Source organism: Hyperoodon ampullatus, assembly GCF_949752795.1.
Source record: "Hyperoodon ampullatus genome assembly, chromosome: 9".
In the NCBI taxonomy this organism is placed as follows: domain Eukaryota; kingdom Metazoa; phylum Chordata; class Mammalia; order Artiodactyla; family Ziphiidae; genus Hyperoodon; species Hyperoodon ampullatus.
In genome coordinates, this window is record NC_136922.1 from 63222416 (window position 1) to 63241661 (window position 19246).

Below are 19246 nucleotides of genomic sequence, written 5' to 3' on the forward strand. Positions count from 1 at the left end.
AGGGAGAATAAGCCTTCCTTGTCCCTTCTAGCTTTTGATGTTTTCCAGCAATCCTTGGTGATCCTTGGCTTGTGGCTGCATCACTCCAATCTCTGCCTCTGGTGTCACATGGCCATCTTCTCCCTCTGTGTCTCCTTTTCTTATAAGGATGTCAGTCATGTGGATTGTGGGCCCACCCTACCCCGCTAACCTCGTCTTAACTAGTTACATCCGCAGCAACCCTATTTCCAAATAAGACCACATTCTGAGGTACTGGGGGCTAGAACTTCAACAGATCTTTTGGGGGGACACAATTCAACCCATAACAGGCCTTACTCAGTCTGTTTGCAAGTGTATTGGTCCCTCTACCTTTTCTCTCACTGCAGCCAGGGTCTTAGAAAGGGCCGGACCCCCAGGTGAAGCTGGGCACGGGGTAGGGTGACAGTATCTCTGGGCAACATGGGCAGGGGACCACTGGGCCCTGTGTTCTTGTCCCAGCCTGCTGTCGAACCTTCTCTGAGCCTCAGTTTTCATGTCTCCAGGGAAGACATTGTTCTGTGGTCGATTACATGAAAGGGTTGTCCTGAGGGGTAGCAGGAGGTCTTTCTCTGGTGACTGGCCCAGCAAAGATGCTTGGAGGGTCATGATGAGGCCCCATTCATCTTACATCCCCAGAACCAGGGATGCAGAGACTGACCCAAAGGGATACTCAGAGTATGCTAGGTGGATGGGTATGCAGGGCGGTTCAGTTTCATCATGGCCTTCCTGCGTGATCACATGTTTGGGTGTGCTGTCCCATGGAACGCCGTTGCTCAGGTGGCCCTGTGCCCAGATTCCGCCTCTGGGTGACACCCCACCCCCATGGACAGGAAGCAGCCTTGTGGGTTCCAAAGACTTGGGGAGAAAAGAGTGACAGTGACTCCTTCCCAGATGTGCTGGTGTCAGGAGGGACCCCAGGAATATAGCCACGTGGCCCATGAGAAGCACCAGGAACCCTGAGCATCAGATCCTGGGTGGCCTCTGAAGGCATTCAGCCCAAAATTCCGCGGGCTGAGAGGTAACCTCGCCCAGGCTCGCAGAATCCCCAGGCTTACCATGAGCCCTGGTTTCACTCTCGTGTGGAGGGCATTGGTCAAAATGTAAACTATTTTCCTTCGGTCTGTTGAGGGTAATTGATGGGAACAGCAGTTGGGCATCATCCTGTCCTTGGAACAAAATGCTGATTGCACAAATTCAGGTCCTACAATGATCCTTGAATCCACATAGACCCCACCACCACCACCGCTCTGCTATTGTTCGCTTCCTCGAAGACTGGGTGTATTATCTCCCTGCAGCAAGGGATGGTTTGCTCCTCTGCCTTGGGACTGCAGCCTCGCTAAAGAAGGACCCCAGGGCCTCCTCTCCTACTCTCCAGAGCTCACTGAAGGCTGGGCCTCTGAAGGAGAAGGCAGAGGCTGGCAGTTAGACAAAGCACTTTTCCTTTCCCGTAACTCCACCCGCTATCCCTTTGGTCACTGAGTTCCTTGGGGCTTTCATGATTAGCCACGTCAGACAGAAAGGGAATCCAAGGAGGTTTAGCCTCCAGGCCCAGACCTGGACCCAGAGCCGGGGCCCCCTCTCAGCCTGACCTGGTCTTCTTCCACCTGGCAGTACAGACGTGGTCACTGGGGAAGATCTGGTGTTTGGGGCCGCCTGGGCATGGCGTCCACAGCGGGGCTGTTCTGATAAGGCTGAAGCCTTTCTTTCATGTAGACGGCAGAACCAGGCCCGCCTTCACTCACAGCCCATCTCCAGGCTTCTCAGCGTGGCCTCTGGCTGGGAGCCAGGGTTCTGGGGCCCTCATGAGTATGTGTGTGGGAGGATGATAGGTCCTGTCTATCAGCGAGCTTGTCAGGTGACCCACATTCCGGCTGTGCCCGGGGGAAGCAGAGGCAACTCTGGGCCAAGAAATGCACCCCTGCCGTAAGTAACCAGCCCCCCGCCCCAGCATGGCTGTGTCCTACAGGACCCAATCTGCCATCGCTGACCCACTGGGCTGGCCTTGCCTTGCCCATCTGACTTCCCCCTCACTCCCTCCATCCCAGAGCGCAAAGTGAGGATGGGCTGCACTGCAGGCTGCACTGGGAAGACCAGCCCCTCCCGGCTTGTGGTGGCAGTGGTGATGGGGGACTGAGAGGCCGGGGAAGGACAGCAAGGCACAGGGAGTTTAACTTCAGGGCTTCCCCATGACCTGTAGGTCACGTTCATTGCTGCCTTCAGGAAGGGACCTGGGCAAAGGCTGAGCTTGGCAGGGAGAGCTCTATAAGCACCATCCTCCTCCTCCCATTTGTCCAGCTCTGCAAACAGCACCATCTACCCAGTTACTCAAACCAGGAGCGCATTTAATCCATCAAGAGGTCGTGGGGCTCTTTCCCGAAGTTGTTTCTCAAGTCTGTCCACTTTCACCCTTATCCGAGCCACCAGCATCGCTGTTCTGGACACTTGTGATGGCCCAGCTGGCCTCTGGCTCCTGTCCCCACCTCCTTCCAATCCTGTTTCTTCACTGAAGCCAGTGTGATCTTTAAAAGAGTAGATCAGTCACATCATTCCTTTGCTTAACAACCTTCTGTGCATTCCCAGTCCTCTGAGATTGTTATGGGCTGAATTGTGCCGTTCCCCCCACTCCCCCGACCCTACATTCATTTACTGAAGTCCTAGCCCCCAGTACCTTGGAGTGTGACTGTGTTTGGAGATAAGGCCATTAAAGAGGTAATTAAGGTAAAAGAAGGTCGTATGGTTGGGCCCAAATGCAGCGGACTGGTATCCTTATAAGAAGAGGTTAGGGGCTTCCCTGGTGGCACAGTGGTTGAGAGTCCGCCTGCCGATGCAGGGGACGCGGATTCGTGCCCCAGTCCAGGAGGATCCCACATGCCGCGGAGCGTCTGGGCCCGTGAGCCATGGCCGCTGAGCCTGCGCGTCCAGAGCCTGTGCTCCGCAACGGGAGAGGCCACTGCAGTGAGAGGCCCGCATACCGCAAAAAAAAAAAAAAAATAATAATAATAATAATGGTGACTCTGATGGCATCTTAGATTCAGTGAAATGTGGTGCAAATGTGTCTGTGTGATTCTTTGTTTACTATCTCCTCCTCATTCGGCAGCTAACCCCATAAGGACAGGCTGTTCCAGGGTACTTCACCACTGACCCATTGTCTCACACGGTCCCTGGGACCAAAGTATAACTCATGTTGAATGGATGTCATCCTTGGCGATGACAGACTGTCACTCTGCCAGCAATCAAATGTTGATCCTTTTATTTATTTATTTATTTATTTATTTTTTTGCGGTATGCGGGCCTCTCGCTGTTGTGGCCGCTCCCCTTGCGGAGCACAGGCTCCGGACGCACAGGCTCAGCGGCCATGGCTCACGGGCCCAGCCGCTCTGCGGCATGTGGGATCTTCCCAGACCGGGGCACGAACCCGTGTCCCCTGCATCCGCAGGCGGACTCTCAACCACTGCGCCACCAGGGAAGCCCGATCCTTTTAAATTAGGGTTTCGAAGCTGGCAGTCCATGGTTGGGTTGGAGGCATTCACACACCTCACTCCTGCAAAAGATGTTAAGAATCCAGGTAAAAGTACAAGTTGACCCTTGAGCAGCACGGGCGTTAATCTGTGTATGATTCATAGTCAATCCTTCGTATCCGCCGTTCTTCTGTATCCAATGATTCAACCAACCACGGACCGCGTAGTGCTGTAGTAGTTACTATTGAAAAATATCCATGTATAAGTGAACCCACACGGTTCAAACCCACGTTGTTCAAGGGTCACCTTAATCCCTGATTGTGCTGCACGTTCACCCACCAGGAGAGAGGCTGTGCTGGAGGAAATGTGCCCACCCACCCTCCTTCCTCGCCCTAGGCTTTTGGTCAGCTACCCCAGAATCCAAAGGAAGTGAATTTCATCTTTGGAAAATGTCACCCAATTGGGAGGGGCTCCTGAATGAGAAAACTCATTTATAAACTCCCCGGGCAGCTTTTTTTGCCCTTAATCTTTTGACTGTTGCTTAAATGGCAAGCTGCCCTTTTGTCCCTCTGCTGGAAAATTCAGGGTGGCTGTTTCTGCAGACGCCTGTTCCTGGTGGGCTGCATGGCTCTTTTTTCCTGCAGTGAATGAGCGCTGGCTTCCCAGTCTTTAAGGCTCCCTGTTCGAGGTGATGCCCTCACCAGAAAAGCCTGGAATTTTAACCTGGAATGGAGGCCAAGTTTGCAGTGGGGTTTAGGCACGTCCAGCCACATCGTTTAAGACAACTAATTCCACCTCCCCCCGCCACACCGTTTCCACCAAGGAGCGAGTCACACTTTAATGTTCACAGGGGGCTGGGGTGAGGGCCCAAGGGGCCAGGTGGAGGGGGCGGGTGGGGGGCTTGGGCAATGAGACAGTGAACACTTCGTGAAGTTCACCCTGCTACCCTCTGTAGGAGGTTCACGAGCAAGCATTTCCCCGGAGCACAGCCCCTTTGTCCGGGACACCCCAGCTCCAGGTGGGCTCTGAGAGGCCCGAGGAAGACTGGCCGGGCAGTCGTCTGTGACGGGCCCCGGAGAAAGTATGCCCATCTCCCCACTGGAAAAATAATTCCCATTCTTTCCTTAATCCACAGGCTGTGGCTGTAAATACCTGAGCATGCAAACATCTCCTTGGGGCTGGTGGGGATTAGGCCGAATCAGCTGGCCCACTGCACGTACAGAAATGAATAAACTAGGGCCCGGGGTGGAGAGTCACAGGTGACGGCGAGAGAGTGCATCGAGGTCTGGCCACCGAGGGGCAGACCAGCCAGGCATCTGAGCAGGCCTTCGGAGGGCCCCGCCACGCCTCTCTCTTCTGCAGGCGGAACCACAGGAAGGCCCTGATGCTGATTCCGTGCATCTGCCTTCTCCCAACACCCCTCTACCATGAAAGTCCTCTGCTGGGAACTTTCCAAAGGACTCCGTCCTCAGAAGGAAGTTCCAGCTCTTTATCCTCCCCTTCCCCTGCTCTTTCCTGATGCCCTGATTTTCTCCTGAATGTCTCTGGACATTTGTTCTGGCATCACCCACAGACTGCTCACCCAGAGGCCCTCCCTCCCTTCCACCTGTGGCTCCAGCCCCACCTGTCTTCAAGCTAAAGTCCTAGCTCCAGTTCCGCTTCATTCGCGAGGACCTTCAGTCGTCAAACATTTGCTTATGTTGACTTATACCCCCTGCTCTGGTCTAAGGGTGTAGTCCGTGCCAGAGGCAGGCATACATGCTTATCGTGAGGCAGAGTGATGCACTGCAGCAGAGGAGGGTGGGTACCGAGCACCTAGTGCCTAGGACTAGAAGCGGGACATGATGCGTGCTCTCTGATTGGGCGATGCAGAACCCCTAGGGGAGGAGAGGTGTACGGGTGAACAGTGAACGCACAGGCATGAGGCTTGCCGTGCTGGATTAGTTTGAGGACCGGTGAGAGGTTCTGTGTGGCTGTGGCTGGGGAGGGGAGGGTACGGAAGAGCCGGCTAGGAGGTCATTGCTTGGGGAGGAGAGGCTGGGCCTGGAGAGCTGTCGGGGGCAGGGTGGGCAAGCACCGCATACCAGCTGGATGTGGGAGATGAAGGGGGGGGCGACGCCCGGCTTTCAGGCCAGGGTATCTCCATGGGACTGCCTGTGGGGCAAAGGCCCTGCGAGCAGCGGGCTGAGCAGGCAGGGACAGCTCTGTGTCAGTGAGCCGCAGACGGGGCCCCAGCCTCACACAGGGTCTGGGATCCCCAACGGGGCCTCGCTGAGGTCAGCCTGGGCCTGGGGCTGGACAGAAGATGCTCTGGCCCGCTTCCCTGGGGATGGTGCATGGTATTAGGTACCTCTGTCTGCTCCCTCTCCCTCGTCCAGGTCGGCTGCTTCCTGAAGACCCCGAGGTTCCCCATCTGGGTGGTGTGCAGTGAGAGCCACTTCAGCGTCCTCTTCAGCCTGCAGCTGGAGCTGCTGCAAGATTGGAGGACCGAGAGGCTCTTTGACCTGTACTACTATGACGGCCTGGCCAGCCAGCAGGAGCAGATCCGGCTGACCATCGGTGCGCCGCCTCCCCACCTGCCATGTCCGTCCCCAGGGAGCTTCCAGACCGGTCGGGGACGCCGGCCTTAGCACGCCCAGTCAGGGCAGTCCGAGAACAATGCAGACTGGGGGGTCAGAGGGCAAGTGTGCGCAGGTCCTCCTGCAGGAGGGGGCTGGAGCTGGGCCTTAAGGGTACTGATGTTCTTAAGGGTACAAGGTGAGGTTGAGACTACGTAGCAGACAGTATCACGGCAACAAGTTTGGGTTTTATTCTCCAGGCAGTGGGGAGCTATGGAAGGTTTTGGATCAGGGGAGTGGTGGGCTAAGACATGTTTTTAGAAAGAATTATTCTGGTAGCTGAAAGGGGGCAGGAGGGTGGGGTGGAGACTGGAGGTGGGAGGCCAGTGAGCAGGGACACCTGTGGTGTCCAGGTCAGAACCGATGGGCAGGAACCAGGGAGGGTCCAGATAAGAAGAGAAGAGGGGCAGGTACCGGAAGAGTCAGGTCCCAGGAGTAGGGTTGCTGGTGCTGACCTCGGGGTGAACGTGGGCTCCGGGCTGATGAGCGTGTGCCTCTCTCCCCGCCGCTCCCCAGACACCACCCAGACCGTCCCTGAGGACAGAGACAACGACCTCGTTCCTCCCCTGGAGCTGTGCATCAGAACCAAGTGAGTCAGGCCCATCTGTGGCTTTGGGGCCTTGCCTGAGTGGCTGGGAGGAGCAGTGGTTGGGAGTGGCCTGCAGGAAGGGGGGTGGGTTCCTGGATTGTCCCAACTAGGAGGGGTGTGGTGAGGGGCCAGTAGGACCCCTGCAGACTGCAAAGACACAGTGCTTGGCTTTGTCTGTATGTGGCATTTTGTGGTCACCATGGCCCAGGGAGACGTGTGCGACTGGCGAGATGCCGTGTCTTCAGATAGCTCCCCAAGATGCCCCGTGGCAGGGGGTGGAGGTGAGCTGGTGCCTCCTGAGAGCTCCCCTCATTCCAGGCAGCAGCTGCCAGGTGTGCTGAGTGCTGTTAGGCCCGCAGGAGGAAGAGCGAGTGAGGTTACCTGGTGGTGGCGGTGGAGCTCGGGCAGGATCGGAAGCGCAGCCAGGGTGTGCTCGGAGGTGGCTTCCTCCGAGCAGCGACCCTCACGCGGGAGGAACAGCCCCCGTCCTTCTGCGGGTGCGGGTGCGGCCGTCTGAACACTGAGTGGAGGTGCCCCAGAGTGGGGTTGCCGGCGGGGGTCCTTGGCTCGTCTCACCCAGCCCTCAGTCTTTAAGGGAAACTGAGGCTCAGGCCAGGGGAGGCGGGTGAATAGGAGTTCTCTGACCAGGCCCCAGGGCTGGGGCAGCAACCGTCCCCCCAACCCCCACCCCGCGGACAGGCGGTTGTAGCCGTTGGGAATCATAAAGTCTTTGGGTGGTGACTTGGAGGCCTCAGGGTGCAGTGGGAGGGGCAGGCCTGGGGGAGGGAGGAGACCTGGATTCCAGTGGGGAAGCGTTAGAACTTGCCAGTGTGGTGAGCATGCATTCTGGCGTTTGAATCCTGGCCTTGCTGCTTTCTGGCTGAGAGTCATTGGACCTCTCCTGTCTATACCTCACTTTGTCATCTGTAAAATGGGGGCAGTGGCCGTGCCTGGCTCACACGGCTGTTGTGAAGAGCGCCCTCGTTAACGTCGTCTCAGCCGCTCCTGACTCTCTGTGACCTCGGGCGGAACCTCTGTTTTCCTGTTTGTGAAATGGTGGGGTTTGGGGTGGAGGATGTAGGCCATGGCTGGGGCCCTGCGGCTCTGACCGCCTGCGATCCAGCGGGCTCCCCTGGAGTCTAGGGCCGCTGCCCACCCACGGGCAAGTGAGCCCTTGAATGGAGCCAAAGAGAGAAAGAGGACTCCACATACACAGTCCCCAGGGACTGTGTCCCCAGGGAGGGGACGTGGAGGAGACGTCGTGACATCTTCATTACCGCCCCACCCACGCGTCCACCTGCTCACCCGTCCACCTGCCCGCCCACTGGGCCAGGGACGGAGCATTCCTGTGGGGTCACGTGCCAGCGTTTCTTTCATCGGGAGGATTAAAGGCACATGCAGGTCGCTTTCCTTTCATGTACAAAGGGCCACTCATTCAGAGTGATGAGAGAAGGGCTGCATGGGGGAAGGAGGTGACACCAGCCTTGGCACCTTCTGCAGGACGGGGTGGGAGGCCACAGGGCATCCTTCCTGCAGGAGGACCTGCCCAGCAGGGCTCTGGACCGCCCCCTGGGCACAGGCTCCACCCCCCCTCCGGACCCCTGGGACCCCTCGCTGAAGCCCTACATCTGTCTCTGTGCCCCTCCCAGGGGTGGCCCACCGCCCCAGACCTCTGCATCTGCCTCCGTCTGGAGTAACTCCTCTTTCCCCAAGAATGCTTCTGCTGCAGGACTCGACTCACCAGGCACCTCCCAGGGGCCTGGGGATTGGGCTCAGCCCTAATTGGCAAGTGCTTGAGAATGACTTGGGGCTCTGGTCTGTCAGGGAGCTCAGTCCAGAGACATCTGAGTGTGAACGTGGGCCCGGAGCACCTCTTCTTCTTCTGTCAGCTGTCCCTTCTCCCAGAACCTACCCCTGTCCCCGGGGCCATGTGCCATGAAATGCACCAGCGAAATGACGGCATGTGAAATGATCTGCAGAGGCTGCACACAACAGGAAGCGAGCCCTCGGCCTGGGGCAGGCGGTCCAGTCTGAGTCCCTGCCCTGCCCTTGTCTGTCCCTGCTCACTGTCGCGGGAGGAGCTTGGGCAGGGTTGAGCCTTGGCCTCTCCTCCAGCAGTGCTTCCTAGTCCTCGTCACAGATAGCAGATCATCGTACTGCGGCAACACAAAGGGTTAGGGACGAGTGGCTTGGGGACTCCGGTTGACCCAGACTCTGCCCAGTGCCCTGATGGCTGACGGGATCAATGGTCCAGCACGTCTGTATTTGTCTATGGCCGCCCACTGGGAAGATTTGCTAGAGCATATGATCATCAGGGTTCAGCGGGCATCCCCGCTGGAGGGTGTGGTAAAACACAGATTGCTGGGGCCCCACCCCTGGGGCTTCTGGCTCAGTAGGTCTGGGATGAGGCCTGAGAATCTGCATTTCTCAAGAGTTCCCCGGTGCTCCTGGTGTTGCTGTCCTGGGACGGCACTGTGAGAACTGAAGTTCTGGTGGCTGGTGAAGGCGGTGCCTACCTCTCCCTCACCCTCCCTGGCTGCCTTGTGAGAGTCAGATGTCAGGTGAGGTGCTGACCCTCCAGCATCTGGTCTGCTGTAACATACCAGACCAGGGGTACTTTCTTCCTGGCTCCGCTGGCTGCCCCCTGCCCCCCGCCCCCCCACCCCAAGTCTGATGGCTCGGTCCATCTGGGCAGTTAACACGGTGAGACTTTTCCCAGCATCATTCCCGGAAAGCTGAATGGGTGAGTGAATAGCGGGAACGCAGGGTTTTTCCCCCTCTGTACCCATCAGATAACATACCCCACTGTAATGGGAAACAACAGGCCCAGCCTCCTGGAATCCTGTTCCGAGGGGTTGGATTACAAAGGCTTTGCGTATTGTTTTCATCCCAGATTCTCAAACAGCTCAAAGGGAGAAACTTGGGAAAGTAGCCTTCAAGGTCAGTGAGACCCGCTAAAGCTGGGGCCCTGCCTCTTAGGGGATAAGTCCTGCTGCCTTGACAGGAAGGGCATATGGCCCGAGCTCAGGTCATTTCCAAGGCCAGTCAGAGTCCAAGCACCCGCTGAAAGGCAGCCGAGCGCTCATGGCAGGGTAGGCCAACCTGCGGGCTGGCGGGGTTTCCCTCTCATCACTTCAACCTCATGGAACCCCTGGACTGGACTCCATGGAAGAAACAGCTGGATAAGACGCGCTTCTTGCTCTCAGAGTTCACAGTCAAATAGAGGTCAAGTTCAGAATCAACTCTGTTCTAATCCAGGGAGAGATGCGCCACCTGCCCTCAAAACCACCTCTGTTGCCCCATAAGAACCTCTGACATTCACGCTAACCCACACGGAGCATGCCACCCACATCCCTGGCCACCTGGCCACCTGCTTGGGATCCACAGAAAGGCCCTTGGACACCGCCCGATATGGCCCTTCCTTCTACAGATGGGGTCGCCGGAGTGGAGGTCTGACGCCAGGCCACACCTCGAGTCAAGAGCAGTTCAGGGCCTGGAGCTTAGGCCGGTGCTATCCCAGCCCAGTGGAAGGTCACTGAGCAGGCAGTGTGACTTCCCGCCACCTGGCTTTGTTGCCACGGTGACATTGCACAAGACCAGACTGCCAGTTTTGCCTTTGGAGAAGAACATCCTAACTTGAACCATCCCCGGGCCCCGTGCTGTCTCCACTCTCTGGTGTGACGCACACCTAGACCTCAGAGAAGCTCCTGTTACCTTCGCTTGTGTCTGTCCCCCAGCCTCCTCCCTCCTCTGTTCTCTAACCATCTCAGCAAAAAAAAAAAAAAGACTCATTTATGGTCGTTTCCAAAGAAGACACACACAGTGACCTCTCTCAAGCTTCCAGCCTCGCTAGAATGGGAGTAAATGAAAGGGTTGTCACCAGGCCAGAGAAAAGAGGAAAGAACTCATAACCGGGGCCTGGGCCTGGGCGACAGATGTTTCTGTTTGGAGGCTCAGACAAAAAATGGAAAATGTCATTTCAGCTGGGAACGGTGCCTTTGAGGGGCTGGAGCCGAGCGCCTGCCTCCCTCACCTGCGCACCCGCTCGCCCGAGGCGTCTGCTCCAGCCTTCACGCCTCTGCTGACACCCTTCTTGCTTAGATGCCCTCTTCACAGTGCCTCTCCCCCATTGAGGGAGGGCTCCTGGGTGCTCCCACTGCCCAGCCCCCTCTTGTGAGTCCCCTGCCTGCAGCCCACGCGCACAGGCACCCCTGGTCTCCTTGTTCATGGCACGTGCAACGCCACTATGCGGAGCGGAGCAGCCAGCAGGAGTCTGGAGACCCCAACTGCGTCGTGGCTATGCTGCCGTCACGTGGCACGACCTCTGGAAGGGCTGGCTCTGTCTGGACCTCAGTTTCCCCATCTGTCGATTGGGTAAAACGATGCCTTCCCTGAGCTGTTATGAGGTCGAGAGGAGATGTAGAAGCATTCCCTCTCCTTTGGAGACCTCAGGGGGCTCACAGGCAAGTGGGGGGAGGAGGAAGAATGGGAGGAGGCAGAGGGGAAGGGACGAGAGAGCGGAGGTGGGCGATGGACAGGGCTCGGTGACCACCGGGGTCAAAGGGGAGGGAGAGTGAAGTGTGATGAAGACTCAGGTTTTCCCTCTGGTGCCTGGGCTTGAGGAGGGGAAGGGCGTGTACAGGGGGTGTGTTCACTCGGCAGCATCCCTGGGGGCCCAGCACAGAGCTAGAGGTCATTGAGGGGATGGAGGCAAGTGAGACCAGCTCTGCCCTCTAGGGACTCACAGTCTAGCAGGAGAGGGAGACCCCATGACAGCATGGCCGGGGAGAGCCTGACAGCAGTGCTGAGGGAGGATACTTCCGGAGGGAGGGATCCTGGATCTGACCCTGAAGGAGGAGGAGTGGAGAGGGAGGATGGTCCTTCCAGGTGGAGGGCGCAGCACCGGCCAGGTTCGCAGGTGAGAGACAGCCTTGGGGCTCATTCTGTAGTTGCCCTGACTGCCAGCAGCTGACGCGTAGGACAGGACACTTGCACACACGGTACTTGTTTGGAAATCCAAAGTGAGTAAGAGAAGAGCTTGGGTGTATTTCTACTGGTCAGCTCTGGTGGCTTTAAAACCAGGCCTGCCCTCTTCTCCTTGCTGATACAGCAAAACATCATGTTCAAAATCTGTGAAGTCAGGTAACTGCTGCTCTGATGCAGTGATGGCTGCTGGGGAAGAAAGGGATTCAGTCGTGGGCAAGAGATGGGCCTGCCCATGACGCTGAGCTGACCTCAGCTCTGGGGACCACGGCATCTTCACTGAGCTCAACCCCGAAGCCAGTGGTCCTCAACTTGGGGCAGTTTTGCACCCCGGGGGATATTTGGCAAAGTCTGGGGACATTTTTGGTTGTCACTCGTTTGCGGGAGGGTGCCAGATGTCCTACAATGCACAAGACAGCCCTCCTCCCCCCCCCACAACAGAATTATCCAGACCAGAATGTCTGCTGTGCCCAGGTTGAGGAACGCTGCTCTAAACTCTCACACGCTCAGCCTCCTCTACATCAGCATAGATGAGTGAGCCTTGACGGCGCCTCTGCACTCAGAAAGCGGTCCATTCCATCCCTCCCCTTTCTCTCTCAGCCCCTAATTGCATATGCAGAGTTCTTCTTTTTCATCCTTGTAACTGATCCATAGACTTTCAGAACTGTTCCTAAGGGGGAACCATTCATCCCCTAAATAAGCACAGTATCCCAGCATTGCAGCCCTTTCAAAACGTCTCTGCTTTGATTTCCTCTTGTGGTTGTGAACTGCTTCTTTCTGTGTTTCTAATACTCTCCCTGCCTCAGCACCTGTAGTCCAGGATTGGGTAGGTTAGTTACCTCTGTGAAAAGCCTCACAGGCAGCATAAACCTCCCAGCCTGACATTAGGACTCGGTGACTGTTGGTGTGACCTGGGCTCTAGCAGCAGATGAATATGACTCACCCCTGCACTGAGGCAAAACCCTATTTTGTCACATTGGGAGCTCACAGGAGGAACTTCTGTCTGCCTGTCAGTATGGGCAGAGGAGGGCGATAAGGGAAGGGCCTTGGGGGCCAGGCTGAGGGTGGATCTTATAGGGATACAGGAAGTCTAGTCTATTTCTGACTCTTCCCCCTTCTTCTCTCCATGACTGGAGGCAGGAATCCAAACTGGTCTGGGCAGTAGTTTGGCCTTTGCAAACCTGCATCCCTGGTGCCTGTCTGGAGCCAGGCTGTGGGTGGGAATGTTACTCCCCTCTCTTCCTTCCACCTGCCACCCCTGGATGTCTGGATTCATGATGTGTCCCTAGTGTCTAAGATTTTGATAGGAAACTTACAGAGGCTGATACTCCTCTACAAGTCTTAACAGGACAGTAAGTCCCCTACATACGAACGAGTTCCATTCCAAGAGCGCATTCGTTAAGTCCAGCGAAGTTAGCCTAGGTGCCCAACTAACACAGTCGACTATATAGTACTGTACTGTAATAGGTTTATAATACTTTTCATACAAATAATACATAAAAAACAAATACAAAAATAAAGAAAACATTTTTAAGCTTACAGTAAAATACCTTGAAAAGTACAGTAGTGCAGTACAGCAGCTGGCACACGGGGCTGGCATCGAGTGAACAGGCAAGACGAGTTACTGACTGGAGGAGGGAGAGGAGGTGGGAGATGGTAGAGCTGAAGGATCGTCAGCAATAGGAGACGGAGGGCAAGCTGCAGTTTCACTCACGCCTGAAGTGGATGGAACTCACGTTTGCATCTTTGAAAGTTCGCAACTTGAAGGTTCATATGTAGGGGATTTACTGTAAAAGCTTTTTAATGATGTGTTTCAAAACTGCAACAATGATGAACAGAGCAAGAAAACTGAAAACCTCAGGTTGCAGGGTAGAATCACTAAGGCTTTGTCTTATGTTGCTACAGGTTGCTAAAGTGCTGTTAACCCAGTAGATGCTGTAGGTCCACCTACTCCCTTGGAACCTGTGGTTATCTCAGTGCCTTCCCAGCTTGCCTTACCTCCCGAACCTGCTCAGTTGTGCAAGTCAGAGCTGCATGTGTCTTCCCTACCAGCTGAACCTATATTGGCTACCCTGAGACATCATCAGGGTCCAGCACCAAAAGTGCAGGCAGTGGGCACTCACCACCAAGGAGCAGCCTGAATTCTCCCGGGGTTGCCAAGTTGTCTCCAGATACCTACCATCCCAGTATCTCTCCTTCGAGCAGTGATGAATGCTATGATGCTGATGGATTCCATCAAAGTGGCTCAACCCCAAAACGTCTAATAGATTCCTCTAGATCTGCCTCAGTGCTGACACACAGGAAGCAGTCTAAAGCACCCAGCTTCCAAAGAATCACTTAATTCTTCCACATCCAATGGAACAAGTGATGCTGAGCATGTCGATGCACATGATATGACTGATGATAAAGCAGAGGCAGGGTCCATGGATGAACACGAGAGGTTATCACACATTTCTTATCACAGGTTAGGCTTGGAATGGATCTTACTAAGGTAGTTCTTCCAAAAATTACTCTTGAGAGAAGCCCCCTTCTAGAAATATATGCAAACTTTTTGCACATCCAGACCTGCCTCTGAGTATCTGTGAGCAGAAGGATCCCAGGGACCAAATGGTTCAGGTGGTCATATGGTAGCTCTCAGACTTTTCGTGCAGGAAGCAAAGGATCAGTTGCCAAAAAGCCACACAACTGCATTTTGGGTGAGACCTTGCAGCCTCATGAGGCACTGCCAAATGACACTGAAGAGAACAGAGAGCTAGTTTTAGAGGGACTCGTTTCTTGAAACAGTATAACATTCGTGGCTGAGCAACTTTTCCATCATCCACCCATCTCAGCCTTTTTTGCTGAGTGTTTTAACGAGAAGATGCAATCCGGCATTCATATATGGACCAGATGAAAATTTCTTGGGATGTTGATTGGCGTGCACAACATAGGGCAGGGCTGTGCCTTGTGTCTAGACTATGACAACTGTTACATTCTCACATTCCCCAGTGGTTATGGAAGGCTTGTCCTTACAGCGCCGTGGGTGGAGCTAGGAAGAGAACGCACATATCAATTGTTCCAAAACGAGCTATATGCAAATATTGTCTCCCATGCTACTCCTGCACAGAATTACCACTAAGATTTTTTCTTCTCCAAATGACAGATCTTTTTGCTCACTTGAAGGGAAATGGAATGGTGTAAAATATGCAAAATTCTCAACAGGGGGTCTTACAGTCTTTACAGAGACCAAGAAGTTGCTGGTAATCAGGAGGAAAGTAGGTTGGAAAAACAGAGTATGAATCCCACTGCCTCTGCAAGGCTGTCTCTCTCGACCTAAAAATCAGAGACGTTGAGGTGGCCATTGAAGCAAGGCACAAGCGAGAAGAAAGACAAAGAGCAGAAGCCTGAGGAAGGAATAGAGAGAAATTCAGTGGAGGTCTAGGTTGTTCATGATGATGGAGAACGTTGGCTTTATGGCGAACCACTACTGAAACTCTGTGATGCTTCTAAGCATTAGATTGGGAAATGCAACAGCCTTACTTTGGGAGAACCTGTTCACTCCCTTCTTGCAGCAGGTCCAATCTCAGGGATACAGGCAGACCTCAGAGATATTGTGGGTTCGTTCCAGACCAGTGCAGTAAAGCGAGTCATACAAATTTTTGTTTTCCCAATGCATATGAGAGTTATGTTTACACTATCCTGTAGTCTGTCAAGCATGCAATAGCATTATGTCTAAAAAGCAATGTACACATCTTAATTAGAAAACACTTTATTGCTAAAAATGCTGTCATCTGACCCTTCAGTGAGTTGTAATCTGTCTGTGATAATAACATCAAAGATCACTGATCACCATAACAAATTTAATAATAATGGAAAAGTTTGAACTGCTTCAAGAATTACTCAGATGTGACACAGAGACAAAACAAATGCTGTTGGAAAAATGGCACCGATAGACTTGCTTGACACAGGGTTGCCGTAAACCTTCAGTTTGTAAAAAAAAAAAAACCAACACAGTATCTGTGAAGAGCGATAAAGCGAAGCCCAATAAAATGAGGTCTGCCTGTACTGGACTTTGCAACGCAGATGTACAAGTAAAGTAAAAGCATCCCCTGTTTTCCTCCCCTGTGGCAGTTACAATTATGACTTCAGTCCTGAAGAAAAACTTCAGGTTTTGAAAATGTCTGCTCCCTCCCCAAACCCCACACCCTGGGAAGCGTTTCTAAACCCCAGTCTCAGAGTCTGTGCTCCAGTACTGCTGTTGAGGCGTGCAACAGCTGTTTCCTAGTTTGTATAATCTTAGGATGTACGTCTATGTATAATACGCCTAATGACAGATTCTTCAGAAATATTCCATCGGCTATAAATGATTCCTCTGAGTTGTTTTAGAAAACTAGTTCCATGTATTAAAATCAAGTGCTGGTCTCACCTGTAATAACTTTAATTTTGGAATTGAACTATTATTAAATTGTGTCTAAGCCTGGACTCCTGTTTAATTATACTCAGTGCTTCTTAAGGCTTCATAAAGTAAGTTTTTAAAAAGGCAAATCAGTGCTTTACTGAACCACTCACAGCCCTTCACTAGCAGTTCTTAGAGCAAAGCCCAGAATCCTTGCAAGGCCTCCCGGGTCCCGTGTGGTGCCACTCCCGCTGGCTCCCTATGCCCTATGCCTACCTTTCTGGGCTCTGGCAACTGGACCTCCTTCCGTGCCTTGAACCCTCCAGGATGTCTCCATATCTAGGTCTTCCCATGTGCCTTTAAAGTGCCACCATCAGGCACCCCTGGAAAGTGGCTGGATTCAGATGCGTGTAGATCGTGCACCTCATTTGAGGGGTTTAGGTGCGTTTGTTTTGTAGGGGCCTGGTGTGTAGGCTTGTCTGTGAGTGTGGAGGGGTGAGGTGGGCATGTTGGAACCTGAAATCCTCGAAGGCCCGGAGAGAGCAGTTCCGATGAGTGAGGACAAGAGCTAGCTCCTGTGTGGGCCCCTGCAGCTCTAACTCTTTCTCTGTTCCTCTGCTCTTAGGTGGAAGGGGGCATCGGTGAACTGGAACGGCTCAGACCCCATCCTGTGACCCTCCATGTGGGTGAGCCCCATGGCTTCAGCACACATCACTGGGGGTGACGACTGAGCCCTGGGCCTCAGGGACAAGTCTGGGCCAGCACTGCTGCAGAAGCGTCCAGAACCTCCCTGCCTCTTCCATGAAGGGCCTGCCCAGGACTGTGCTATGGACCCAGAGTGCTTCTGTGCAGCCCCTCCCAGCTGAGCGGTGACTGCCAAGGCCTGGAAGGAGGCTGGTGGGGCCTCTGCTGCCTTTTCTATGCATCCCTCCCTCGCTCCCTGCGGGGCCGGCCCCTTGCCAAGCCTCTGATATGGTCGGCCCGGGACCCTGGGCACTCGTTATTTCTGATGGTTGGCTTTCTATAAAACAGGAGTCAAACCCATGCTGAGGGCCGAACCTTATTTGTTCTGTTGCCGCAAAGGAAGCATGAGGTCTGACCGGCTCATGGCTGGGGCGGGGATGGTGATGGGTGGAGGGGCCCCAGAGCCCCGGAGACCTGTGGGCGAAGTCCTCACCTAACGAGGGTCTCTGCAGGCGAACCATGCCCTCTGGCCCACTGATGTCCCTGGCGGGGCCTCTGGTTTGACTTGGCTTCTGTGGATCAGCCCCAGGTCTAAGGCACCAGGCTCCAAAAGCTGTGCCGACCAGGAGAAACTCAGGCTCCCTGAGAGCCCATCTCGGGGCCGACCTGGATCTCTGCGAGGCCCCATGAGGACGGTCATGTGGACCTGGAGGGTAGGCTACAACTGGCCAAGCAGATATGGGGAAAAGAACCTTTCAGGGAGGGACCTCTTGGCCAGGGAGGACAACGAGGTCAGGATGAGAAGAGGGACTGAGTGTGGTCCCCCGTGTGGCTGCAGTGGGGCGTGTGCAGAGAGAACTGGCTGAACTGCTCCGGTGGGCAGAGCCTGTGGAGACCCTTGCATTCCATACTGAGGGTAAGATAGGTGGGAAGAGGGAAATCTCCATAATCACTTGTGAAGGGAAAATTGTACTCAAAGCCTCCTTTGTTCCAACAATTTATATCCAATGGATTCCAAAAAGGAATATGAGCAAGTATAGAACCACAATGGGAGGCTGGTGAAGAAGAAAGACCAGAGAGAGAGTTTTGTCAAAAACAGAAGCTGGGGGCCCCTCTGCAGTGGCTCCCAACGATGGACTGAGCGAGGGCGCCCAGTGGTAGGGCACGGCCTCCAGGAACCTCTATCACCAGTCTGTCCACACGGGAGTCAGGAGCCACATCATGGCGGAGCCACATCATGGCGGAGCCACATCCAGGGCCCACCCTGCTGTGCCCCTTGGGTGCTTGGCTGGGACTCTGAGTGGGGCCTGCAGAGGTGGGTGGTTACACGTGGTGACTGGGGCACGCACTCCTCTGCCATGTGCCCTGACCCAGGGAGAATCATAGACACTGGACGGCAGCCAGTCCCCAGACTCCGTGTGCCCCCTTGGGCTCAGGATACAAGCAGCTCGGGGGCCGTGCTCCCCGGCAGTGCTGGCTAAAGGGAGACTCCCTCCTCTTTAAGGGCCAGGCATGCAGGGGGCAAAGCTGGTATTTGGTGGTGACAACTAAAGAGCCTGTTTTGTGCTCTCGTGAGCTGGGTAAGAAGAGCAGTGGCCAGACTATGGGTCTTTGGGGAGCGGCAGGGAAGAGCTGGCAGGGAGTGCTTTGTCCAGGCTGTGCACGGCCCCCGTGAAGTTTGCTATGTAAACTCCAGTGGCCATTCACAGCAGGCGTCCAGCAGAAATGCTTCCTATATGTCCCTGAAATGTTTATGCGTTTGTTTTCCTTGGCCAGGATCAGGCCTCTCCAGCTGAGCGACCGGGTAGAGGAAGTCGGTTTCCCTGCAGTGGCCTTGTTTATCAGCCTGGGAAGGAAAAGTGTGTCTTTTCAATAAAACACTTAACCTCCTGACCAGGGTGCCATGGGCGGAGCTGGAGAAATCAAAATATTCCCAGCGTTGCTTGGGAAGACCAGTTCCAACAAATTACAAAAGCACTTTTCTAGAAGCCGAGACATAGGTACATGTGCAGCATGACGTCCCTTGCCTGGGACTTTCTGGAAAGGAAGATGAGCGAAGCCCAGCACCGCCCTCTCCCAGGTCCACAAGTCAGAATGAGCCCATGGTACCGCTGCCAAACCTACCAGAATGAAATGCAGGCGCTGCTTCCTCACACATGGTGCTCCCCTTCTGGGCTGCGTGGTTTTCTAAGGAGACTGAGGGTAGTCTTCAGAGGGCCCATAGCCCGCCCCACCCCCAAATTAAATTAAAATCTTTGTGTACATGTACATTTGTGTAATTTTCTGGGGAGAGAGTCTATAATCCACCTCATGGCCTTGATCTTGGAACAACACCCCTGTCCTTTCCCCCAGAAGGTTAAGAACCATATCCTTGGGTCGAGTGGCCTCTCAAAGACTGAACCTGGGCTTGACTGCGCTCTCTCTCTGGCCGCCTCATGCACAGGGGAGCCGGTTTATTGAACGTGCAGACCTAAGTGGGAGGTGAGCAGGAAGCAGCTTTATTCTTTCTTATTGCACGTGG

General features: G+C 54.6%; 1 protein-coding gene and 1 pseudogene across 2 annotated transcripts in view; both read left to right on the top strand.

The window, feature by feature from the left end:
- Positions 1 to 17085, top strand: part of MINDY4 (MINDY lysine 48 deubiquitinase 4) — a 153327-nt gene extending 136242 nt beyond the window's left edge. The window contains exons 16-18 of the mRNA XM_079711487.1: positions 5855 to 6035; positions 6611 to 6683; positions 16667 to 17085. Coding sequence (XP_079567613.1) covers positions 5855 to 6035; positions 6611 to 6683; positions 16667 to 16715 — 303 coding nt within the window. The 3' untranslated portion in view covers positions 16716 to 17085. The remainder of the gene's footprint in view (positions 1 to 5854; positions 6036 to 6610; positions 6684 to 16666) is intronic.
- On the top strand, positions 13560 to 15162 carry LOC307057931 (oxysterol-binding protein-related protein 9-like; annotated as a pseudogene). Its single transcript has one exon. The product of its transcript is annotated as an oxysterol-binding protein-related protein 9-like (transcript).
- Positions 17086 to 19246: the final 2161 nt, after the last annotated feature.